This window comes from Raphanus sativus, chromosome 7 (assembly GCF_000801105.2).
Source record: "Raphanus sativus cultivar WK10039 chromosome 7, ASM80110v3, whole genome shotgun sequence".
NCBI classification, from domain to species: Eukaryota; Viridiplantae; Streptophyta; class Magnoliopsida; order Brassicales; family Brassicaceae; genus Raphanus; species Raphanus sativus.
Genome location: NC_079517.1, coordinates 3,874,181 through 3,900,920, shown reverse-complemented (window position 1 = coordinate 3,900,920; position 26,740 = coordinate 3,874,181). Strand labels below are relative to the sequence as shown.

General features: G+C 36.3%; 5 protein-coding genes across 6 annotated transcripts; 3 read left to right on the top strand and 2 right to left on the bottom strand.

Moving 5' to 3' along the window:
* Positions 1-358: 358 nt before the first annotated feature.
* Positions 359-1,872, bottom strand: LOC108816060 (uncharacterized). The gene is made up of 2 exons (XM_018588628.2): positions 1,233-1,872; positions 359-984 (listed from the first exon to the last, which is right to left on the bottom strand). The coding sequence occupies exons 1-2, from the start codon at positions 1,701-1,703 to the stop codon at positions 622-624; spliced, it is 834 nt and encodes a 277-aa protein (XP_018444130.1). The 5' UTR covers positions 1,704-1,872; the 3' UTR covers positions 359-621.
* Positions 1,873-2,010: 138 nt separating this feature from the next.
* Positions 2,011-3,204, top strand: LOC108816017 (protein NONRESPONDING TO OXYLIPINS 2, mitochondrial-like). Of its 2 annotated transcripts, none has more exons than XM_018588570.2 (3): positions 2,011-2,201; positions 2,320-2,438; positions 2,952-3,204. In XM_018588570.2, the coding sequence occupies exons 1-3, from the start codon at positions 2,071-2,073 to the stop codon at positions 2,975-2,977; spliced, it is 276 nt and encodes a 91-aa protein (XP_018444072.1). In that variant the 5' UTR covers positions 2,011-2,070; the 3' UTR covers positions 2,978-3,204. The 2 variants fall into 2 exon arrangements, with proteins under 2 accessions (XP_018444072.1, XP_018444071.1); XM_018588569.2 differs by having other exon boundaries at positions 2,013-2,201; positions 2,320-2,499.
* A 1,556-nt stretch (positions 3,205-4,760) lies between these two features.
* LOC108817284 (uncharacterized) lies at positions 4,761-6,785 on the top strand. Its single transcript, XM_018589936.2, has 7 exons — positions 4,761-5,265; positions 5,352-5,390; positions 5,513-5,583; positions 5,683-5,747; positions 5,855-5,944; positions 6,028-6,120; positions 6,203-6,785. Exons 1-7 carry the CDS (start codon positions 4,874-4,876, stop codon positions 6,635-6,637), a joined length of 1,185 nt encoding a protein of 394 aa, XP_018445438.1. The 5' UTR covers positions 4,761-4,873; the 3' UTR covers positions 6,638-6,785.
* A 5,805-nt stretch (positions 6,786-12,590) lies between these two features.
* Positions 12,591-20,858, bottom strand: LOC108817292 (uncharacterized). The gene is made up of 22 exons (XM_018589945.2): positions 19,714-20,858; positions 19,504-19,619; positions 18,988-19,196; positions 18,582-18,701; positions 18,278-18,409; positions 18,057-18,182; positions 17,765-17,820; positions 17,582-17,681; positions 17,396-17,513; positions 16,979-17,188; positions 16,391-16,712; positions 16,197-16,290; positions 15,942-16,050; positions 15,465-15,736; positions 15,113-15,240; positions 14,782-15,016; positions 14,466-14,654; positions 14,097-14,383; positions 13,713-13,929; positions 13,363-13,605; positions 13,099-13,187; positions 12,591-12,999 (listed from the first exon to the last, which is right to left on the bottom strand). Exons 1-22 carry the CDS (start codon positions 20,559-20,561, stop codon positions 12,852-12,854), a joined length of 4,368 nt encoding a protein of 1,455 aa, XP_018445447.1. The 5' UTR covers positions 20,562-20,858; the 3' UTR covers positions 12,591-12,851.
* Positions 20,859-23,977: 3,119 nt separating this feature from the next.
* On the top strand, positions 23,978-26,066 carry LOC108816926 (glycosyltransferase BC10). The gene is made up of 2 exons (XM_018589490.2): positions 23,978-25,071; positions 25,313-26,066. Exons 1-2 carry the CDS (start codon positions 24,547-24,549, stop codon positions 25,949-25,951), a joined length of 1,164 nt encoding a protein of 387 aa, XP_018444992.1. The 5' UTR covers positions 23,978-24,546; the 3' UTR covers positions 25,952-26,066.
* Positions 26,067-26,740: the final 674 nt, after the last annotated feature.

Sequence of the window (26,740 nt, the reverse complement as noted above, 5' to 3'; positions counted from 1 at the left end):
TCCAAAATAGACAAAATCATACTAATCGAACAATAGAAAGTTAGACATATGTTTTAACAATCCCAACAAGTGGTATCAAAACGGTTGAACAAAAATTATGTAAAAAGACACAAATATCTTTAGAGAAATGAATAGACCTTTCGAATTATGAATGAAAAATATGTGTGGTAGAGATCAAGTCAGAAAATCTTGAAAAGTTAGTTGTGAAACACGAAATGAATGTGATTTTTAGTTTGAAAAAAAAATTGTGAAATATTAAATAAAATCTCACATTAGAAGATTAGACAAAGAGTGTCTAACATATAAATAAAAAATCAACTCTAATTAGTACGAAGCTTTTGGGAAAAGAAACCAAAAATAAAATTTATGTGTACCAGTCTCTTAAATTCAAAGTAGACAGTATCATACTAATCGGATAATAGAAAGTTGGACATTTGTTTTAACAATCCCAACATATACTTCTAAACATAATCAGACCAGAATAACACGGCTAATTACTAAACCAACACGAGATTTAGATAAATGAATACATATATCCACAATTTTGTTTTTGTTAAGGGCATCTTGTTTACATGACATTGACAATTAACACATGACATAACAATTAACCTTTCAACTTCCTCAACATGACCGTTGACTCGTGCCAACCCCATCCTCCTCCTGCCCATTAACATAAGGAGCAAGATTTAAGTAACAATTACCGTGGAAGCTCTCGTTATTACCACCGACACTGGGAGTCCTGCTAGAAGCACTGCTTCGCCGCCACCGTGAACGGCAAACCACGCAGATCGCCGGCCTCCGTCCCCGACTCGTCCTCCACTTCATCATGCATTCTTCATGCACTTTGTTCTTGCACACCCTGCATTTCACCACCGCCTTCTCTATTTCCTCGCCTCCAACATATTCACCGTCTGTGCTTTTAATGACGTTAATATCGTCTAGACATATTGGACATGTTGCTGCTTCGTCTTCCATCTCATTTTCCTATACTCAATACCAATAAATAATCTATGGATGTAAAATATTCCATGGGAGTATCACACATATAAATGGTATAAAAAAGTCTTTGATGAAAAGTTCTCAATAACAATATTTAAAAATAGCAACCATATACTATCCATTAAATTTACATATATCGAAACCGTAGTTTCAGTATAATGTAACGTTGTTCGTGATTGTGGATTCGTTCATTTTCACAAAACAAAAAATTAAAGAAGAAAAATAGAATGTACCAGCTCACGGGTGGTGGATGAGTTAGTAGTGTCTCCGATATGAGAATTGACGGTGGAGAATAGCTGAAGAAACCGTTGCTGGAGGTGGAAACTGGCGAGGCAGTCAGGTCGTGTGGGAGCGGAGACGAGACGGTGAAGGAGACATGGCCGGAGTCTACGTCGGCGGAGACACTTGTCTTCGAGTGGAATACCGAGAACTCGGATTAAGACAAACAAAATGTGCTTGCACGGCTTCTTACGGTCGGGACAAGTACAAGTCGGTGTAGCCGTTAACGTCACGGTGTAGACGTTACACGTAGCACCGAGGACGTGGAAAGTAGAGTCGTTTGGACGGCTGAGGAGACGGAGCCTGTGACGTAGAGCTCGAATGATCCGATCTTCCACCGGCTGATGAGCCAAGAGGTGACGTTGGTCTCGGTTACTGACGTACGGAGATATTTGATTGGAGTCATTGGACCCGACAGATTCCATAGTTCTGTAAGAAATCCGTTACGGCAGTTGTGATGTTTAGGTTATAGGTACGTACGGTTACTTATACACGTCATGTGGAGATTCTTTGTACGAAACGATGACACAGGTGTGGAATAACGGCGACGTGTAGGAGATATCAAAGACGGCGTTAGACGAAAGGTAAAGTTTTATCTAGGGGTCTAGTTGTACCGTATTAAATTAAATCTAATAGTATACGAGAAGTACACTAAACGCCGTGTTGTTTCCTGGAAGAAGTGTTACACAGCATGCCGTTTAATGTTAAACATAAACGATAAACCTCGTGAAAACCCCTCTTCTTAACCTAGAAATCAAAATCAGAGACTCTAGCTCGTTATCGTCGGGAAAAATGGCTTCACTATGTCGATCGTTGTCCAAACCAGCGTTCTCTGCGTTTAGATCTGCAATGAACAAGCCAACTCTCCGACCCAAATCGGCTTCATCATTTCTCGGCGTCCCTCCGTCGCCTGGACTTGCAAGGTTAACTATCTTCTGATTGATTCATTTTCCGAAATTTTAGTGATGCTCAATTATTCGTGTAGTTCTTCTGATTCGTGGGTTTTCTTCAATTTTGTATTTTTTTGGGGCTTTGACACAGGCCGATTGGTCAGCTAGGTTCGCTTCAGTCGCTGCTTCCATTATACAGTGCGGTAGCTTCTGCTAGGCTGACTTCATGCCTCGGTATTGATTCGATGAACTCAAGGTCCTTGTCCCAGGGTATGATCTGCTGTGCGAATCCAGGAGTTTGATATTCTCCCATTATCTCTTGTGTTTAGTTGTAAGCAACTTTTTATTTTTTTACTCTCTGATCTTTGCATATCTTCAAAATTTACGTCTTTTCTACTCTCAGTAGTATATATTATACTATTAGAGCTTTGCTTTTTATCAATATCCCACCAGAATCTGTAGTAGTCTATGACTGAATGACTTTTGGAGATTGCTATAGTTGGATAGCTCTCTGCAACTTTGTCTCCCATCTATGCGGAACTGTTTATTGAAATGGGATAGACATAGATTCTTTGGTTACATAAACGCATAATAGGTTCCACCATTAGAAAGAAATGGTTTAGCAAAATAATCATGTGTTGGATCAGAGATGAAATTTTGTCATATTGGTGCTGCTATCTTCATGTTTTCTTCTTGTAGCATTTGATTGAAAACAACTGAAACAAGAATTGTCTTATGATATGGCCATGTGCTAATGAATCTATTGTGGTGTTTCTCATGCAGAGCTTGGCCTAAGCGTGCCTCGGTAAAGAGACCAGAACTCAAAGACAATGGCTTTCATTTGAGATCAGATTCTCCACAGTTTTTTTGCTTTGCTGGTCTAAACTCAGCCACTCGGATCAGTTTCTTCTGTTTTTTTCGGGAGTGATAAACATTCTCCTTTCTTTTCATTTAGTTAACAATTTCTTTTGAAATTTTGTACACTTCCAACGCATCACACGATTGAACAATAATAGTCTTTTTTTGTCTGTGTCCATTCCTGTTACTGGAATTGATACATTTTATGATTATTGCACATGAAATACCCAAAATTCTGTATACAAACGCCAAGACATAAGTTTATTGTTGATAACACATGGACGCACTATCGGGCCTATAATAGGCAAACATTTCCTCACTTTCATTTTTTCTATGTTTCTTATAGTAGGCATTTTTTAGTGAGGCTTCGCCTGAGGAAACCAAACCACATATACTAGTTTTGTTTTATAGAGAGAAAAGATTATGTTAAAAGTTTTATGGGGCTCAGATTCTGAAGAAGAATTCTTGATGTTGATGGTAATGAAATCTCAGTAATTCTTGACTTTTTTAGTGCCTTTCGTTGTCATGACTTTTAGTGGCAAGGCTTGTTGCGGGAGTCATCCGTCACCTCTTTTTTTGTTGTTTCATGTGCTAAGTACAACCAATTATGCTTCCTATGTGGTCTAAAATTAACACCAAATAAGATATAAAGAAAAACTACTCAATAAAGTCGACATAAAATCACACATTTAACATTTTTAGAAGAGAAGTGTAAATATACACTTCATATATCGATTCTTAACTATATAAAAATTATCAAGATATTCATATTAATTTTTTATTTGTCATTTATGGAAAACGTAAATTTGTTGCAAATATAATGAACCATCTAAGGAAACAAAAACAGATGATAACATTTTTGGAATAAAATATATATACTTTTCTAAACATTACAAATAAATAAGCCCTTTTACAAAAAAAAATATATTACAAATAATAATTTAGAGATATGAATTTGTGATGGCTCGTGCGGTGTCATATTTTCTGAATATCGTGTGTATCATATCTTTGTTTTGCTAAAACATTACAAAATCCCGAAAGCAACAGCTAATATGTGCGAATAAGCATCGTTATCTTTAAAAGACGTGCGACTCTGAATTGCTGAACAAGAAAACGAAACACTTGGTAAAAGATTTGATGCCTAGTGGCATATAGACAATGCAACCTGTTCAAAAAAATTCAATGCTTCCAAAACCTCAATTAAGCCACTAATTATTGATTTGGCTCATTTCTGACTTTGTAGCTCAACCGTTTTATTTACGTACACAATACATAACAGAAGAACATGTCTACAATAATCGACTAATAAATTAGTTAACTAACTTACTATGCCAGACATAACAATTCTATTTAACGAGATGATGTGTATCAAATCAATTTATTTTTTTAAATATACACTTTCAGATTCTCAAAAATATAATAAACAGCTTACCATAAAACGCGGGTAATCAATCTAATCATAAATGTTGGAAACGGACCAATCTTCCTTTCCATCCAATTCATCAACCGTTAGTGACCGAACCCTCGCAGAAACACCGTATCTCCACCGTCCAAAGCTTTGACTTATCCATCAAACCCCACCAACCCATAATCTATTCAGCTCAACAACCAATAAAACACAGCCACGTAGTTTCCTCACACGATCCTACACCACACCCGATTAATAAAGACTTTGTCGTCTTCCGAATACATTGAAATATTCACCACTATAAATGGGAGTCCCACCATTTGTCTTAAAACTTTTCTGACATTAAGCTCTGTACACGCTTTCTCCTTTCTTCCTCCATCCATCCTCTCATTTTTATTTTTCCAAATCGATTTTTTTTTGGCGAATTTTTTTTAATTTGATGGCGTCAACGTCGTCTGAGATGGAGCAATTGACTTCCGGAGCGAGCAATCGGATAATCCCGATACTGAAAACGCTACGCAAGTGCTTCATCTTCGTCCTCTCCCTCTTCCTTTCTCTCCTCCTCCTCCTCCGTCCCCGCCGCCGCGTTTCGCCTATTCCTTCCTCCCCCGAGGAGGATGAGGCCGCGAATCCCGCTCCTCCTTCGAGGCGATGGAGGAGGAAGATGGCGTGGAAGCTGGAGGAGGAAGACACGGCTCGGCGTCGTTCCTTGGCGGAAGGCGTTGAGATTGTCGGGGATATCGATTCTCGCTGGAGAAGTTCGTTGTTCTACGGTCTCCGTGGTAACGCTCTGTTCTCTCGGTCGTGGTTGCCTCTCTCCGGCGAGCTCAGGTGAGCCTGCTTTCGAATTTTCCCTTGCATGCTTTGCTTGCACGTTTTAGGTTTTAATTGAATTTTTGTCTGTGTATGTTCTACAGGGGGATTTTGATTATTATCCATGGATTGAATGAACACAGGTGAAAAATGAAATTCAGTTATCCTTTTTTTTATTCAGACACATGTCTTTGTTCTTTGTCTGTATATAAATTTAATTAGATGAATCTCTTTTAATCTGTGAATATCGTTTTGTTTTTTCCAGTGGGAGATATTCACAATTCGCTAGGCAGCTAAACTCGAGTAAATTTGGTGTATACGCTATGGATTGGATTGGTATGAACACGAGCTTTTCTTGTTCTTTTTTTTAAGTTTCATTCTTTGTTCTGAAACTGTGAGTCTGAACAGGTTTGGTCTCATAACGTTGTAAATTAGGTCACGGTGGGAGTGATGGTTTGCACGGCTATGTTCCTTCTCTTGATTACGTTGTTTCCGATACCGTAAGTTCACAATCTTACAAACATTTCTTGTTTTTTTTTTCTTCCCTTAAGGTGTAGAAATGTTCCCTTTGAATTTGCTGTTTTGTTTGATGATTTGGATTATATAGGAAGCTTTCTTGGAGAAGATTAGGTCTGAGAATCCGGGAGTCCCATGTTTCCTCTTTGGTCACTCTACCGGTGGAGCTGTGGTCTTGAAGGTACCTAAACTTCTTACCCTTAAAAGCTCTCTCTCTTCAAGATTGTTACAGTGTCTTGATTTATCGTCTACCTTGTCTTATAGGCGGCTTCATCTCCCTCTGTTGAAGATAATTTAGCTGGTATTGTCCTAACATCGCCTGCACTTCGTGTCAAACCCGCTCATCCTATTGTCGGGGTAAGTCAAAGTTACAAGTTTTTTTTCATTCTCTATTGGAAAATTTAGTAAGTGATCATTAAGTTGATATGTGTCGTTGTAGGCAATAGCTCCAATCTTCTCGTTGGTGGCTCCAAGGTTCCAATTCAAAGGAGCAAACAAGAGAGGCATTCCGGTGTCAAGAGACCCTGAAGCTCTCTTGGCCAAGTACTCTGACCCGTTAGTCTACACCGGTCCGATAAGAGTCCGAACAGGCCATGAGATTCTCCGCATAACAGCTTACTTGACCCGGAACTTCAAATACATTACAGTGCCCTTCTTTGTCCTCCATGGCACAGCGGACAAAGTCACTGATCCACTAGCGTCGCAAGACTTGTATAACCAGGCACCATCAGTGTTTAAAGACATCAAGCTCTATGAAGGTTTCTTACACGACCTTCTCTTTGAACCTGAGCGTGAGGAAGTTGGTCGCGATATCATAGATTGGATGATGAAGCGGCTCGATGATGTTAATGGATCAGCCGCTGGCCTTTGGTGAAAGTTCAGAGGAGAGGAGACATGAGATATGTCTTCTTGTTGTTTAGATAGTTGTGATACAACTGGTGTGATTGTAAAATCATCAGAAAAACCAAAGTGTAGGAGATACATATATTATCTATGAATTGTTTCATTTTGTTGTTTGCTTATTCAGTAGTCAATTCTTGGTAGCAACTTTAGTCAACAAAGTCTATTTTGTAAATAGAATCGTTTGAGTCTATTTTGAACAACATTTTTATTATTTTGGTTTAATTGAAAATTAAAAATTATGTAAATTACTGACTTTCCGACCAAATTTCGTCTTTAAGTATAATAAATCTACTAACAGATGATCACATCAAAGAAAAGAAAACGATCATTTACATACCTTTTTTGAACGACTACTTGATTAATGAAAAGGGAAGGATTACTAGTTCCATGTCGATAGAGCTCTCTTAGCGAGGGCATCATGGATCATATTGTCTTTGCGAGGGATAAAACATAAAATTAGAAACAGAGAGGTAATAAGATAAATTAAGGATATCCTGGAGGATTCCAAAGAGTTTCTTGATTGAGTCTCTTTGATTGATGGTTCGGATGATGATATGCGCTTGCGCGGGATTAACATCCCTAGTTATGATTAATTAGATAGTTAATGATGTCTTTGTTAAAAAAAATATAAAATTAACTCTTTTATTAATGTGTACACAAATCCAAAGCCTTAAATAAAAAGAAATTAAAAATTTATATTATTTTTCAAAATTTTATACTGATTGGTTGAGTTGATTCTGTTGAAATTTATTGTAAAATTTAGTCTATAGATCTTTTTGATATAAAATTTTATTTAATGTAGTTGTAAAAATTAATACTCCCTCCTTTTCATAATACTTGATGTTTTATCTTAGTGCACAAAGATTAAAAAATTATATTTCTTTAATAAATAATATTTTAAAGATATAATTTAAAATCAATTAACCAATAATAAAAAAAACTGTGAAATCTAATTGGTTGAACAGTTTCCAATAAAGTTAAAGTAACCTTAAAATCTCAAAACTTCATCTAATTTGAAACAAAATTATCCTTCTAAAACATCATCTATTATGAAACGGAGGGAGTAAGATTTTTTTAAAAAGTTATTTTACATCAATATTTTTATTTTACAAATCATGGCACCTACAACCATTTCTTTATTTTTTCTTTCAACTTAAAAACTAAATATAAAACAATTAATATTTTTATAGTTCTGGATGGAAACTAAAATTAAAGACATGATATCAACAATTGTACTTATTAACTTTATTAAATTAAAGACACTCGCTACATATCAACCAATTGAACATATTAAATTTAAAAAGCTGGAGGAGATGAGGTTCAGAACATGAAGAATAGACTAACGATTATTCAAAGGAAGGGGGATAGGAGATTTAAAGATGGCATGGCGTTTTGGTTCAGTACAAGGTGAAGAAGAGTTGGTGGTGCTTATCAAAAGGAAGAAAATCTTGAGTTGTTTTAAAGAGTTCGGTTTTTATTTCTTTTTCTTGGGTAGAAAGTTTGGAAAAGTATACTCTTTGTTGTAACAAGGTATTTTTTCTTTGAATTAAATTTAACATTCAATTCAAAAAAAAAAAAAAAAGCTGAGTCAAAGAAAAACAAGAGATCATTTTTATAAAACTAAATAATAATATTATAAGATTATATATTGTAAAACATAAATATTTATTCATTTTAGTTGTTATTTAATCTAAGTATTGAAAGAAACTATAAATTAAATAAAACTAATTATTATAGTAAAACTTAAATAAAGTTATATAGGATTTATTTTGAGAAAACTAATATTAAAGAAAAGTAAAAAAATTCTGTTAGGTAGCAAAATAAAAGGAAGAAAATAAATTATCCCATGGAAAAATAAGTAAAACATAATAAAATGTGTAGAAAATTTTAAAGTCTTTCTAAAAAAAAAGAAAATTTTAAAGTCGCAAAAGTTGAGTGGGATACTGTTGACTCTTTTAACCAGAAAAACTGATAACTTCCATTTTGTGTAAAAATGTTATTTTCTATGTTTTAAATTAGTTGATGTTTAAGATTTTTGCACACAGAAATTGGTAATTTTTTTTATTTTTTTTATTATTTACATTAACAAAAACTAATCTAAACAATAAAATATTAAGGTTAAAAACAATAAGTAATATTAAAACTTTGTATATAATTTGAAATAATTAAAAAAAAACTTTAACTAAAATGAAACAGAGAATTTTTTTACTTAATCTGTGGTATCTGCCATATCTCTTCCAAACGTGGATCTAATCTATCATTTTTCATATATACTGATTCGATAAAAAGTTACACAAGAAGTTTTTTTATAATTCAAGAACAACATATAAAGACACGCAAACACAGCTACATACGCAGAGGAGAATAACCCAAAAGCTCATCACGATCATCCGCTTGTCGCTGCCGCCTGAGCTGGTCAGTGGCGTGCCTATAGTGTTATGAAAAAGGCATTAGCCTCAGGCCCCCATATAATTTACAATTTTGGAGCCCCAAATCCCTCCCCAAAATATTTGTAAAATAGCTAAAATTATTTATGTTTATGTTTTCTACTTGAATTTAAAATCAAACATCAATAAGATATTTTTAATATTATATAAAAGAAAATAAGAAATTTTTATTTATTCAAGTTTTAAAGATTTAATTATTTTCACAAATTTGTTTTCATGAAATATATATGTATTTCTATTTTAAAATTATTTACTTGTCATATTTAATGGGTTGAAATGTTTTTTAACATACTAGATTTTATTTAACATATAGAATATGATGTAATTTTAGTCTTTTATTCTTTAAAATATTAGTTTTTTATTTTCTGATTTTTAATAAACTTAAAGTATATTTAAAATAGATATAAAAATGATTTATAAAAAAGGAAAAATTAGAATATTTTAAATATTAATTGTTATGAATTTTATTTCATATTTAAATATTATTTAAAATTAAATTATAATTATTGTTTTGAATATATGTAATCTTGCCTCAGGCTCCTAAAAGGGTTGGCACGGCACTGGAGCTGGTTCACCTACAGGACGAGGAAGGTATCCGAAATTGAAGTAGCAGCAGAACCCAAGTCTTCCTTCTTCCTTCTTCCACACCTTTTGAAGTAGCAGCACAAAACAATGTCATCCGCAATCACCAGGATGAGAAACAAAGCCACAACTTTGGATTATATTATTTTCTTGTAACCAAAATATATTTGTTATTGTGAATTACTAATTTTCAAGCCAACTAATCACGTGGTTTTTACTCTTTCTTTTTTTTTAAACAAAAAAACACATTTTTTACTCTTTCTTTACTTGAGAGAATTATCGTAAGAAATTGTTGTCTATTAATCATCATCCTTGATAAATTGATAATCATATCAGATTCACACATAGTCACATACTAAGAAATACTACATATATAATTAATTAATTACTCCACTAACCTTTTATTATACTTTATTTAATAATCTTACAAGTTTCTCTTTCTACTTCGTAAATTGAGAGTGGTGGTTGCATATATATTTTGGATGAGAATTTTTAGTTAAACTAGAGTTAATCATATATTAAGTTGAATTAAAAACTGATTAGGTTGTTGTCCGCAAATTTGCAGACATAAATATTGTATAAAACATATATTATGTATAGAATACTGTAAAGTAATAACTAATGAACTTTTAATAATAACAAATGTTTGTGGAATTATATATGTAATTATCGCATTTATCTCTAAAACATATTATCATATTTTTCAGTCTTTTCTTCATTTTCTTGTTATTATTTCATTCTTTTTATCAAAATTTTCTAATGTTTTCCTAATTTTACATATATTTTGCCAAATATTTATTTTTCTCTCTAAACAGTAATACTAACCATATAATCAATGAACCAAAAATTCATCTTATAATTCTTTTCAATCATAATATTATTTTACTCACTATATTATTTACTTAAATGCAAAAAAAAATCAAAATTTTCACATGTTCAATTCAATATAATTCGTCTAATCTTCATAACCTAATTATTTATAAAACATATATGAACATTATAAGAGATTAATAATTATTATATATACGACTATATTTTTATAAGAATATGAAATCATTATATTGATTTCTATAAATTTTTATATTCATTATTTTCTATAGTATATAAATACAAAAAAGAATTGATTAAACATTATTACACTTTCTATAACTTTGAAAATTAGCTACCACAAATTATTATTTATAATATCATTTATGTTATTTGGTAAGTGATAGTAATTAGTCTAGACTTATATTCAATTTTAGAATTAACTAAAATAGTTAAAATATATTAAAAGTTCAATTCATTATATTATGTAGTTTATAAATATACAAAACGAATTAATCAAACATTATTATTCTTTATATAATTCTAACCAAGGTTCTAAAAAGAACAATTTTATATAATTACAACCGATTTAGAAGAGTTTAAACCAAATTGAATCATCTGAATCGGTTAAAATCAATATAAATATGTTAAATTAATAAATAATGTTAATAGAAATCCACAAAGGGAAATTGCCAAAAATATTATTTTCATAGTACCATTTTTCATGTTTACACTAATCATTTTTATGACCATTTTTAATGAAGAGTTTAAATTTTAAGGTTTAGGATTTAAGATTTAGATTTGATGCTTTAGGATTCAGGGTATATTGTTTAGGGTTTAGACTTGAAGATTTAAGGTTTATAGTTGAGGTTTTAGGGTTTAGAGTTTATGGTATTGAATTTAAGATATAGAGTTTAGAGTTTGTTGTTTTTGATGTTTTTGACCATTTTTATTTTGGAGTATAAATTTTTATTGGTTGAATTAGCTGTAATTATTTAAGTTTTTAGGCAAACGAAAAAGACTCAGTAAAAATCTGTAATTTCTTAATCGACATGTAAAAACTTTAAAATCCAGTTATTGTAATACAGATGGAATATATAATTGTACAAATATTTGTTATTTAATATATATATTCTCATATAAATTTTATATCTGCGAATTCGCCGACAAACACTTGACAGTGTGGAGATGTATTGTATTCTGAGAAACCTATTTTCGAGTAGACAGAAAAGATTAATAAATGAAGCATAACTTCCCGTGTGTAAATAGAAAAATGTAAGAATGAAGATACTGGTTTCACGTTAATGCGTTGCGTTACAAGCTTCCGTTCAATACTACATTTCTTTTGGTCATCTAGTTGTCCTCCGCAATATAATAAGAAAGCATGCGTACCAACCTAATTTGCCTTTAATGACGCAAAATCACGGAAGAGTGAAGTCCTCAATCACTGGAGAAGAAGGCTTTCGGTATCTATCTGGGTTGTTTCACTTTTTAATGGGCCCTTGTAACTTTTGGGATGAATATCGGCTGGAATGGATGACTTATAGGCAAGTTACATATGCATTTGGTAATGGGCTATGGAAGACATCTGCTCTTTGTCCTAACTCCCAGCGTATGCTCAGTATACACGAGACAGTTTATGTACTGAAAGGTCTTAAAACTTTTGACTCGGATTTTCTTGGTGAGATCATTCTGCAGCAGGATTGTGATAACTTTAACTACAATATTTGTGTCTTTAATTACGTTTATCTCATCAACCTCTTCATTACGAGATATAGGTGACACCCATTTTTAAGACATGCAAATTTCTAGGAAAAATAATCATTGAGAGGAAAACCAACTTGGTTGACGACCATATATATACAGCGAGCCTTCCGACTTCATAACAGTATCTATGGTCCCATAACGTCGTTGTAATCTGGTCACGGTGGGAGTGATGGTTTACTTGGCTACGTTCTCTCTCAATAGTCAGAAGTCAACTTTTCTCCAAATAAAAAAGATTAAGATAAGATCCCAAAATCCATTTCTTTGTCAATATACACCGAAAGAACAATAATTCAAGTGAAGAAGGGTACTCCGGGGCAGAAATAATAAACACAGTGCCAAGTAGATAGATCAATGGGTTTCTCACTTATTTACATTACAAAAACCAAATCCCTCTAATTATAGTCCACCATCATAATAAACTTGTTTTCTTTACTTTCTTTCTCCCATGACAATACCTTCTCTTTTGTATCCCTAATTCTATTCACCTATAGAGTAATAGAATTACAAGAGAAAAAAAAAAAGCAAACTGGGACAAGGCTGTTTTCAGCTGTTCTCATAAAAATTACCTGACAAGACACTTTGTCACGACTGCCAAAACAGCTCAAAATCCTTACTATACAAGGAGCGGTCTTGTATCTCCAGGTTTGCTACATGTCTATTTATGAGCTGCGACTGCATTATCTTACACACGACCAGTCCCGCTGGAAATATCCACCATTCACTTTCGCCCCTGCATCCCCACCCAAAAACCACAACACACATCACAAACCCAATAGACCAAAACGTAAGATTGCCACAAAGTATTACTTTCCATCGTAGTAAAACTCACATGTTTATATTCCACGGCTGAAATGGGATTTTCTTGCTTGCTGATGATTCGCTGTGATAATGAACATATCCGCAGAGAAAAGCAACAACCTGTCACACAACCAAAACTTGTCAGGTAACCTGAGACATGCAAGAATCAACAGTCATAGTTTCAACAAATATAACTGTTAAAAATTCATCCTCATCTGACATGAACATGCAGTTCACATTGCATTTTATAAGAAAATAAGTTTTCAACAACAAAGAAAAAACAAAGAGTACTTACCACATTGACCAAGGACATGTAGTTCCACAAAGCGTAAACGCGTGCTAAGCCAGCAGAGCGTCTGGGTCCATGACTGAATAAAGCATTGATTCCAGCGGGGAATGGCAAAAGCAAGCCGAGAGGTAATATAAACAAAGCCAACAGTACATCCAGCAAAGAAATCGAATACAGCTGGAGCAGCGTGAGCAAGACTAGACTAAAATCTCCTAGAAGTAACATCGAAATAACTAAGCCAACCATATCCTGCAATATCATAGAAGAAGATAACAGAGGGAAGAGTTATTGAAAAGTTGGACAGCACAACATATAAGAAGACATTCATACTATACGGATTTTGATTGGAGAGGTACCTGGTGGCCCACAGGTTTAGTGTTGTGAACTAAGAAAGAGAGAATAAAAAACATGTCTCTCTTCTCTTTGAGACTTGGTAAGCTGTCAACGTCGATTATCCCTGCATAGTTCTTTCTGCGTGTAGCACAATCCTCAGTGTTTGTGCGGTTTTGGTTGTAGAGCATACTCTCTCTTAAATGTGCCGGGGAATTCTCTTTATGTGCACTCACGCCATAACTAGAAGTTACAAGAACAAGACATCATAACTCCGCATAGATAAAATGAAATGCACAATGAAAGCAAGTTTGAGATCACAAAAAAGAACTAGATAACTGACTACTCAGTTCCATATATTGTCACTACAAATGAAACCGACGGAAGGATGCAATTTATCACTTATGTACCGTGGCTGGATCTCAGTCCATGTTGTTTCACCGACACACTGAGGTGACGTTGGTTCACAATCCTCAGCAGCATGAATTAAGAGACCATATTGGCAGTAACCACAAGCTGTAGTCTGGAACCAGGCCAGATCAACCCGTATGCCATGTGTTTCTAGAGCGGGGTTCGCATGAGTTTCTAACCATCTCAGAACAGAATGAAACGTTGATCTCAGACGCCCACGGCGAACAAGGCGTAATTGAGCATTTACACCAGCCACCAGTCTGTACCAAGTAGTGGGAGCAACGAGCTGAGAAAATAAAAAAAATGACGAAGATCAATATAACCTCTAATGGCTGCTGAAACTGTTTCTGCTTAACTAAGGAACCCACCTGATTCATCAGACTAGTAAGAATGTTGTCATTTTGAAGTGAGAAAGGAGCCATGTAACTGCCATCACCACCAAACAATATGGGCATGGGAAACCTTTGGTGAAGCCGAGGTGGAAGGTCTGTCCTTTTCTCATCCCCACCAAGGAAGAAATCCAAATATGCAAGCATCAAATCGGAGGTGGCAGCGACCTATATTTCGAAAGAAATATATATATATATATATATAAATAAAACAGCAAACCCTATAAAACGAACAGATATTCTGAAAGTATGTAGTCCGTTAAGCGATTATGAGACTAAATCATCAAGAAATCACCTTCAGACCCTCGTATAAAGCCCGGGAGCGACAGGACCGTAAACAGGAATGATCATATTCTGAACGTACAAACTCACGCAGTTTTTGCAATTTTAACTTCCGTCGCCATTGCTGCCATGACCACGCAAGCGGATATGCAACCACTGAAAGAATACTATATATTGCACCTTCCCACCACTGATATGCAGCTATAGAGTTGATTTCGTCGACAAACGTGTTAAATGCAGCCTCATATCTATAGATTCCAAAATCATATAAGAACATTTCAGAGCCCTGGCGACTTGTTAGATAACTATAGACAGAACAATGGGACAAAACAAGTATCACTAACACTATCTCTTTTAGTTCTTCCGGGGGAATATGCGAGAGATGCCATGGCTCACTGAATGTATTAGGACCCATAAAATACATTCTATGCACATGACTCTGCGATTGCTCTGCTCTATTTGTTTCCAAGACCTAAAAAGAAATAACATTATATACAACACAGCACTGTATAGTCTGTAATATAATGAAGAATTTGGCAGGTTCTTTCACTCAATCATGTATGCTAGCCATACATTAGTTGCATAGGAGTGAAAAATCAGAAAACACATACATCATTCTTCATTTGCTTCGCAGAAAGTAAAGAAAAACAAACAGTTTTTGGAACTTATGTTACAAGACAAAGAAAATCCTCTAACCTCATTTAGTGATTCAAGGAAAGGGAAGGAATGATCAATTTGAGAGCCATGATGTGTGGGAGCTGGGCCAGGTAAATCATCAACTCCAACAAATTTCATTCTTGCAACACTAAGTACAAGTGCTAAGAGGATGAGGAGACCCATCAGAAGAAGACCAAACAACCAAGGCCCACCAAATGTGTAAATTAACTCCTCCAGAGCGGTGTAACAGTGTGGCATATGATACCTTTCCGATATGCATCGATATGGACATGGTGTCTCAGAAACACCACCTGTTATTAAGCATATAAGATTCCAAGGTTTATAGTATATGGACATTTCCCGCACCAGTTTACGAGTAAGAAAACAAGATCGTAGCCAACTTAAGAAACAGTTCTTTAAAAACTACACTGAACCGGAAACAAAACTTGTCACCGAGGAAATTTATAGCACATATGTAATACACGAGCTAAAGATATATGCGAATGCTATTTGTACCTCGAACTGGAACATAAACAGCACGAGTTGGAAGCTCATCAACGGGACAAGGACGGCAAAGAGACGTGTCAGATCCAGTAACATTTTTGAATGTACCAGATGGACACTCCTGGAGAAAAGTAGGAATTGGGAATATAATGAGCTTAGATAAACTACAATAACAATCTAATCGTCATAGGAGAACAAAAGGCATATAGAAAAATTTCACCCGTGATATTATAAGCGAGGGAAAATGTTGAACTAGGTTTTCCTAACCTTGCAAAATATACCGTGGAGTCCCTTTGGGCAAGGCGTTCCAGTTACTGTGCCATTTTTGCCTGAAAACCCATCATCTAATGCCGCTCCTCCCCTACAATTACATAAAGAAACAATATTCATTCGACAGGCTGGAAAATAATATCAAACAATAGCATAGAATTGGGTAATGCACAGGTATTTAAAGGCCAGACCGTGCATGGATTATCCCTTTCACACTAGCAATAGGCTGGTATATGTCTCCAGTGGGAATGTTAGACCAATGAAAATGAATCCTCCCGCCTCCGCCACCACCACCACCAGCAGGACTACCTGACCCACCGCCACTTGAGAGAAGAGACGACTCTCCCAGAATAAGATAATGCAGGAACAAAAGAACTGTTCCACCGGAACCACCACCAGGTGCTACAACAGAACCATTTTCATCTCTGCTCAACCGTTTAACACTTTCTCCATCAGCTTTGATTGAGCCTTCGAGTGATAATGCAGATAGAGGCTGATCCATTGAACCAATCACTGACCAGATTCAAACGAAAGGAAAGAACAGGTTAAGCAGTACCATCTTGAAAGCACTAAGCTTTCATGGCAATCACATGCATGCACAGTAGTGTATTGGCTATAAACTTATTATAATAAAAGATATATAATTAGTCAAATATTTGGCACACGTACGAATAGTCAGTAGTCTAAATCATACATTCTGCATCAAATCCTATGACGACACTACCTAATCTCATGTTAAATAGAACCCCAGAATCATCAAAAACTCTGGCATTTCATACCTACAATACCACCACCAGCAGATGAATAATCCGGGCTATAATCGCCGCTTCCACTGCCAAGCTCACAAGGGAGATCTGCATCTCCATACGTAATTCCACCTTCAACACAGCTGTTATTGTAACATACACTGCCCCCTTTACCGCCATGCCCACCACCACTACCAATGCCATTTCCAAGCAATTTACCTTCACCTACACCACCTCTACAACCTGTGGCATACACAAAACAAATGCATATTTATGTTGCTAAGAAAACACATTACAAAAAACATAAGGACATATCTTTTTCTCCCTATGAAAAATGCGTAGTAGCAGCTTAAGATTATAATGGGGGAGTAAGCCAAGGACATGCCCATACGACATGTAGTAGGTGAGCGATCAAAACAAAATTTAATAAGAAAATAGTCTATTTTTTACCCATTCCACTGGCACTAATCTCTCCAGAGGATTCAAGGGTTACTGATTTTGCACGGTGGAAATGAACTACTGATCCTTTGATGAAACCTTCGACGATAATATCCTCAACTCGGCATATCTAGAAAGAAAGAAAAGTTATCAGAATTTTCATGCCAGAGCATGCTGGTTTAAGTAGAGCAGAAGTACCTGTAGCGTAAAGGACAAAGACGAATTGACATTACAATCCTCTGGAGGACTCAGTAGTTCATAGGGGCAATCTTTCCGATCACAATAGAGCTTCGGGGTACTACAAAGGATGTGAATTCAATATTGTTAGCTGACTTTATCTCAAAAGATTCAAATAAATATGGTATTTTCCTTTACACTTACACAGCATCTCGGGATGCATTCTGCAGAGGACCACGCAAAATAGAACCAGGTCCAACCTTCAATTTCCAGGGGAAAAAAAAGAAAGAAGTCGTTATCTTCTGGAAGGGCAAATCAAGTGCCTTTCTATATCTATTATTTAAAAGCCAGTATGGCCGTTAAAGGAGACCGATTGTCAAATTATGCTAGTTTCATTACATTTTCGTAGCTATAAACACCAACTGTTTTTGCATCTGCACAAAATAGTCATAGAATGTAGGAATTTCACAAAAACAAACACACGGAAACCTCTTACATAAATCCGGTAAAACAGTGACAAAACAAGCCGCTGTGCTTCAATTGAATCCCCTGGTCCAGTTAGATTCAAGAGACCTTGTCCATGGACAAAAAGATTTGCATTTGAGCGAATCACAGATGATTCCTATATTTAGAATGAGTCATACAAACAAATTAGATTCAACGGCATGTCACAAAATTACTAGAAGGAGGAAAACAATGACATGAATTAGTGAGTACCCTAAGAACGAATAAATTGCTAGCCTCAAGTGTGGAAGTCGAAACAGTTGTATCTCCCCCTCCTCCATCTATATGCAATTCTGAATTCCACATCAGGAACATCTTAACACTCATACGTAATGCCCCATAAACCTGGTCGTACCAATAAACATAAAGCATGGCGAACAAATTCACATGAGTACGAAAATAAACCAAGAATGAAACACAGAGTAACAAAACAGAATTATACATATCTAGCTCAGACAGACACAATGTTGTTGCATCCGAATTTCTGAAAAAAGCGGAGAACCAAGATAAGACTGACCTTGATAGTGGAATCACTCATTAAGAGTTCTTCGGCCAGTAGCTCAAATTCTGATGTACCATAATGAGACAATCCGAAGCTCAAAACACCACCACACAACAAACTAATTTGTCCTTGAACCTGCATAATGAATTCTGCTTGAGTAGAACATCTTTAAGAATTGGGTTTAGCGGTAATGGCATAAGCCAAAGCAAAATAATATGCTGACAGGTGGAAAATTCAACGAAAACCTAAATATGCATATATAGAAGCAAGACAAAAATGTAGAGAAGAGACACTTAAGCTACAGAAAAAAAAATTATCATTTTTATATGAGATAACAAATAGTCCTAGCATCAAAATTGCAAAAGTTAATCAAACAGCTGGCCTACAAAGCCCATGTACTGGAAATTTATTTTCTAAATACCTGGACACGACTCCATAGCAGAGGACAAGTTGCTCGCGCTTTGTCCTGAATATAAACATTGGTCCAACGAGGCTGGAAGGGGAATTCTAAGAGAAGCGTATAAGTGTCTGTCGTCAGATTGTAGTTGCTAACGAAAAGGCTTTTGGGAACAGCATCGTATAGGGTGCCAGCAGCACCTGAGTTATCTGGGCACCCGATACTGTATCCGCCTGCATGTAGGAGAATGAAATTAGTTCACATGATTGAAGATGTTAAGAAAGTACTTATTAAAATAACTCACTTAGAACATACAGAAAAACTATAAGGATAGATGTTAGCAAAGTCACCAAGTAAAAATCAGGATGAAGAATTTTGCTGTGATAATTGATCATCTGAGAGATCGAAATTATATCATTGAATTTCTTGGTTCATCTTTAAGACCAAAATCAATTTCGCAAGAGTTACAAGTTCTGGAAGGGTGGCTATCATTACAAGGGCCAGAAAGAAACAACGGCGCCCTAAGGAAGAGAAACTAACCATGCACAAAGATCTTTGGGTCATCATGCCTGCTAAAAATATCGACAGATACTCTTCCACCACCCCCACCACCGTAACCACTCCCACCACATGCACTGATCTTTCCAACTCCAGTCCTGCACTTATAAGAGCAAAGCATCAGATCCTAGCTGAGATCAATTTACCAAGAAATACTTTAAGATCCATAGAATCGAAACGAAATTTCATTACATCTTATACGCCGTGATGAAGATGCTGCCACCAGAGCCACCACCGCCTTTAGCTCCCCCATAACCTCCGTCAGCCAAAAGACTCCCATTAACATCCAGAAACTGCGTAATATTCATCTTCACCCTCCCTCCACCACCTCCTCCGTAATCAATCTCCCTGCTCGTCGACCCGCCTTTACTACCATAGCTCCACGGCTTATTCAGAGTCGACCACGAGTACGCATCACCTCCCCACACATCCTCCGGAAGCTTCCTAGTGTCAGTCAAACAGCAAGCCCCTCTACCACCATGTCCACCACCAGCACCATCGATCCCCTGCGGCGTCCCGCTGGTCTGCGACGGAGGGCTCCCCGCTAAACCCGTCGTGTTCACGGCCGAGTCACCGGCAAAGCTAGCGTTACCAGCGGAAAGCTCAAACGTCCCGGCGACGATCGTGGACACAGCGCCCAGAGAGAAGTTCCCAGAGACATTGATAGCTATTGAGCACCCAGGGATCGCACAGTGGAATTTAACCCCAGGGAGGATGATGAAATTGCCCTTCCCAGCTATATACACATCTTTAGTAAGATTCAAATCAGCTACGATCTTACAAGTGGTATCCAAAAACCCGACGCCGCCTAGATCGTCGGTGCAGGACACCGAGGGACCGTGCGGAGGCGGCGGCGGCGGAGCCGGCGGAGAGTAATCCTGGTGGAATAGCAGTGACTCCGGATCCGAATCCGGATCCAAACCCGAGTCAAAACCCGAATTAGGTTCCACAATGGCGAATCGATAGCTTGAGCTAGGGTTTACGGCAAAAACCGCAACCGAGACGAAGGAGAAGAAGACGAAGAATTGAAATCGAGACATCCTCTAGTATCAAGAGTCATCACAGACGAAGTCCAACCCTAATTTGAGTCATTGAGCTTAGGGGTTGACGAAATTGAAAATTCGGAGACCTGATTAAACTATTCAACACGCACGCACGCCTTTATGCTTGCATCAGCATACACATAGCTGTGTGCATGTCTATGTATAGTATAAGAAGATTTGAAGAAAAGCGGATAAACCCTTACCCCTCCGAGAGAAAATGGATTTCTTAGAGAGAGAGAGAAGTTGTTGCTTTTCCTTTCTCGGAAGTGAGAGAGAGAGCTTCCAAGGAGAAGGAAAACAGGTTGGAACGGAGAGTAGTTACGATCTGGTGCGTGCGGCTTCACCGCAATCGCGAAGAAATCAGCTAAAATCTTCTTTTGGATGTAACGAATCATATCGTGACACGTCATTCTCAGATTAGTCTGTATCGTGGTTTACATGCAAGTGGAAGTGTCAGCTGAACTTTAATTAATTCTTCCTCGAATCAGTACGTGACACTTGTCATATTACGTTTTAATTACTTAATTTGCTGTTCCAGGGGTTAATACTTAATAATGACTGGTTTTTAAGAAAATAATTAAACGTCAAGACCATATACGTGCGTTCGGACATTGAACGGTGTTTAGACTGGGCTTGGTGGGCCTTGTTTCCGAACACGTGCCCAGTTTGAGTGTGAGTGTTCAATTTTCAGAAACAGAAAGGAAAGGCGTGTGACCTGGAACTAAGTAAAAACAAACATTAACAAATCTGGCTGCCCCAATAGAAAACTAGCAGCATTATCGTTCAGTGTTTCAATTCCCTATATTTATTTATCAAATCAATCCAAGAAAAATGGCTGAAATGAAAAATGAAAAATGAAAAACAAAATGATATCATTAATATATATATATATACTAGTGGTTTGTCGCGGAAATTTAGTTTCAAACAATATTTATATATAATTTATTTTCATGATTTGATTATTGTTTATAAAATATTATTTATTTGATCCTTTTTATTTTATTTTTATCATTTTCGGTTGAATTTTTATGATATTCAGTTTTATTTTAGTTGAAGGTAACTAAATTTCATAATTAATAAAGTTTTAGTGAAGATATTTTCATTTAATGGCATATTTTTTTATCGGTTTGTTTTGATCTAGGCCACAATTGAGATAATTTTATTTATATTTTTATTCTTTTGTACTTTTCCGATCATATATATATATATAATCCATATTAGTATCTGATTTATGCATGAAGAGTTTTTAGAACTGAAGAAATATGGGTTTTTATTTTACAAATTATTTAAACACAATTATTTTAAACTTTTTGTTTATATTGTGTCTTACTTGTCCTTTCTGTCTGCAGTTGGGTTAGAGATGATATCTATATCCGAAGTATTTATCCGAACTGGCCCGAAAATAGGGTATCCGACCCTGTTGGATCCTGCCTAAATATCTTATATATGATATACATATTAGTATCTGATTTATGCATGCAGAGTTCTCAGAACTGAATAAATATGAGTTTTTATTTTACTATTTATTTAAATACAATTATTTTAAATTTTTTGTTTATATTGTGTCTTACTTGTCCTTTCCGTCTGCAGTTGAGCTGGGTATAATATCTATATCCGAAGTATTTACCCGAGCTGACCCAAAAATAGGGTATCCGATCCTGTTGGATCCTGCCTAAATATCTGAATGAGGCCATTTAACATAAACCCAAAAACTTTAGGTATTTATAGATAAAAATAGATGCTATGGATAAAAATACTCAAATAACATTATGTATATGGTTACTTTCAGACGAAAAATAACCAATTTAAACCATATAAATTGAGTACTTTTAGGGTTTTAAGTTATTTTATATAAATTTCAGTAATTTGGATATAAATACACGAATCGAATCGAGTAGTTTAGTTATTTTGGATAATATTTGAACCTATCCGAATTCGAGTCAAGACCGTTTTTGTAATATCCGAATGAGAGCATTTTTAAAATCCAAAAACCTATCCGAAAGAATACCTGAATGCCCAGGCCTAGTCTTTAGTGTCATCATTGGTTTGTAAGGTTGGTTAGACAATGGTTTAACCCTTTTGAATGTTACCATCAGTAATACAGAAGACCCTGACTATCAACGGGAGATTATATTGTTTAACACAATCGATTTTGGGACAAACGTTTGTATTAATAAGAAATGGATGAGGTCGTGGGAGTTACCTTCTCATCAAGGATGAGGTTGGAGCTGTTGCATTACAGAGTTTAATCTTTCAGAAATCTGGCCAGTGGAGATGTTCATTGAGTCATTTATACTTTATAGGTCGAGCTTCAAGCCGGTATATGCGTCGATGATGAAACTGAATAAATGAAACGAAGTGGAGAGGAGATGGAGTGTAGTTTAATGATTAGATTAATGGTGGAGTTAAAGAGAAAGGAAAATGTTACAATCTTTTTAATGGAAACTATGAAAATCTGAATGTTTACGGTGCCGAACAGTAGCTTGAACATGAGATAATCTTAAGAAATTTTGGGCCGAAATTTTTTTATAATCATGGATTCAAATAGAAAAAAATTCAACAAAGAGAACAAAAATCAAACATATAAAAGAGTGATGGAACAACGACACGTGGCGAATTTTGGAGCAAGAAGTGTTGAGGTGGCGCATTGTGGAGAGTTTCAAGTCAACTTTATTATTATAGATAGATAGGTTTCTATTAATGAAGTTTAGAGTGAACGCCATTGTCTTAGTAAGTATATTCGTTTTCAAGATTGTCTGTGTGATCTTGGCTTCTTATTCAGTTTTTTCATCTCATGTTCTGCGATAATGTTTATAAACATATGGCTGTGTTTGGCACAGGTACTGGATGCTACTGATAATGAGCCTTGGGGTCCACATGGCACTACATCGGCTGAGATTGCACAAGCCACTGGGAAATTGTAATCTCTCAATTCACTTTCTTACATCTCATTCAACCTGAGAAAAAAATGATTTGTATATTGCTTTCCTTGTACATTTGCAATATGTTTTTAGTTCAGAGTGCCAAATGTTCAGGATGGTTATGAGTATTTTGTGGACTAGACTGACTGAGACAGGAAAGGATTGGCGATCTGTCTACAAGGTGAGACTATCATTGGTCATTATTATAAGTTTTGTTTTGTTCGTAGGACAATGTACATGTATCTCCTCTGGGCTACTGAGAATTTATTGGCATATTTGTCCCAAAAAATTTCCATTCATATGATATGAAAATCATATCGCCACAAATCTCTTATTCATTCATTATGGGATTCGATTAGATCTAACTCAAATTTCTAAAAAAAAACAAAAAACATTAAAACCACGTAATTCTCAAAATTTAAAATCTGATAAAATCCTTTTAAAAAAATAAAGGAAGTAAATAAAAAAAATAATCAGGGACAATGATCCGATTCCGATATTTTTCCAAAGACTACGCAAAAGAACAGACCAGCGGTCAGCCAGAAAAAGAAACCGTTCACTTTACTTTTTCAAAGCCAGTCTTTCTCGATTCATCAGCACCCCTTCTCTCTCTCCATCTCCATCTCCAAGCTTCGAGATCGAACCGTAATTTCTCAGTATTCTTTTCCTGTAATCTCCACACTATTCGATTCTCGTAAGCTCGACACGTGGATCATCCTCCGCTTTTACTTAAGTTTCCTCAAGTAAAAGCTACTAGCTCTTGGATCCGCTTACGCTCTCAGATCAACTTTATTTACGGTTACCAAAGTTGATTCACTTCTCCGAGCTCCGATCTACTCTCCCGGTGAAGAAATATAGATCGAATCAACTTGAAATACTAAAGCGTGCTAGAATCTGTTTTTTTTTTTTTTTTTTGCGGATGAAAGTAATCAAGCTGCTTCGTAGACTTCTTGATTAGAGATGAGATCCTCGTTTCCACAAGTAAATTAGTTAAGATCAGCAAATAGGTTGTTTTAGATTGATACTAGGCAATCGATATAGTCTCTTTTATAGTGTTGAGGATGCAGACTAGGGTTATACAGATGGAAGATGGAAAAGAGAACGGAATCTTGGTCAGATCAGGCAAGTCTAAGCCGTTTCCAGCGAAACTGCTGCTTATACTAGGCCTTTTCCTTGCGTTTGCTCTCACCGTCTTCGTCATTAGTGTATCTACCATCAAGTATACTGGACTACAAAGCGTAGTCACCACAGTCACTTCAGGCTTCGTGACATGCCGCGAAGAAGACGAGCCGAGCAGCTTAAGTAAATGGATACAGCCTCCTTCTGTTCTGATGCATAACATGACGGATGAGGAGCTTCTTTGGCGCGCTTCTTTCTCGCCTCGGAGGAAAGAATATCCGTTTAGAAGGGTTCCGAAGATTGCGTTTATGTTCTTGACTAAAGGTCCATTGCCGCTTGCTCTGCTCTGGGAGAGGTTTTTGAAAGGTCACAGGGGGCTTTACTCGGTTTATGTTCATCCGCATCCGTCTTTTACAGCCAAGTTTCCGGCTAGTTCTGTTTTCCACCGGAGGCAGATACCTAGTCAGGTCTGGTTCTTCCACCAGTTACATTTAGTAATGAGTTTCTATATAGTCATTATTATTAAAAGTGTATAACTGTTGATTGAGTGATAAGTTTGGGATACCAATCACCTAATAGTACCAAAAGTATGTAACTCTTGAAATCAGACTTAGTGTCTTTGGTAGCCTTTTGTTCAAGTAGTTCCGTCTGATCACTTTATGCAGCTAGTTGGTTTCTGTACTTTATCTGATTGTGATCATTGTGCAGGTTGCAGAATGGGGGAGAATGACCATGTGCGATGCGGAGAAGCGTCTACTCGCCAACGCACTGCTAGATATCTCCAACGAATGGTTTGTTCTCGTCTCGGAGTCATGCATACCACTCTACAACTTCACGACAATCTACAGCTACTTAAGCCGATCAAAACACAGCTTCATGGGTGCTTTTGATGACCCTGGACCGTTCGGCCGCGGCCGCTACAACGAGAACATGGAGCCTGAAGTTCCCATCACCAAATGGCGGAAAGGGTCTCAGTGGTTTGAGATTAACCGGGAACTCGCAGCTACCATTGTCAAAGACACATTGTATTACCCCAAATTCAAAGAGTTTTGTAGGCCTGCTTGTTATGTGGACGAGCATTACTTCCCTACGATGTTGACGATTGAGAAACCAATGGCGCTGGCTAACCGGAGCTTGACGTGGGTGGATTGGTCTAGAGGCGGCCCCCACCCGGCTACGTTTGGGCGATCGGACATTACGGAGAAGTTCTTTGAGAAGATCTTTGATGGAAAGAACTGCGCTTATAATGGTCGTAACACTTCCATGTGTTATCTCTTTGCGAGGAAGTTTGCTCCAAGTGCTTTGGAGCCTTTGCTTCACATAGCTCCCAAGATTATGGGATTTTGAGTTAGAGAGGAGTGTCTCTGAACCTCTTGAAAATCATATAGAGATAACGAAATGGATGTGATATGGATTATGTCCAAGAAATTACTGCGATATTACTATATCTTGTTTGTTTTTATATACTAGTTTGGAAGAAAAGGAGATGTTATAAGAGACAACGTTGCACACCAGGATCCACTAATATGCTTGTAGCCTTATCTTTATACGTCCAAAGAAAAGCTATGTATGGAACAAAGTGGGTTCGTAATGTTCACATGCCTGCCGATGCCTTCAGCTAGATAGGAAACACTAAGATGCGGTCATAGCCATGCACATTTCGATGCACATTTCTACTGAATCTCTTCGTCTGCTAAGAGAATATGATATTTTTTGAACCAAATGAACTTGACACATGGGTTTTGATCAGAAAAAAAAAACTGACAAATGGGGTAGGTGATTCAGAAGCCTGAATTCTGTCGTGGGTCGTCTCTGACACGTTTATTCTTAGAAGTTACTAGTAAATTGCTTACCGACCAAGTTTTTTTTCGCTTTGAATTGGAACAAAAGACAGCCAGGTGTAGTCACACTTTTACACCTATTGGAAACTTCTCGAATCCCTCAAGAGCCTGCCAACCGGCTACCATCTGTCTCTTTTTATAGTATAAACAATTCAATAAAGCTAACTCTTTATGGGCAATTCGCTAAAGTGGTTTAAAAGGCTGTCATAAAGCTAATGTTTTTTTCTATTTGTACATAAAGAATATAATAATGGCATCTTTCTTTGTTAGTTACTGTTTACCGCATATAACCTAA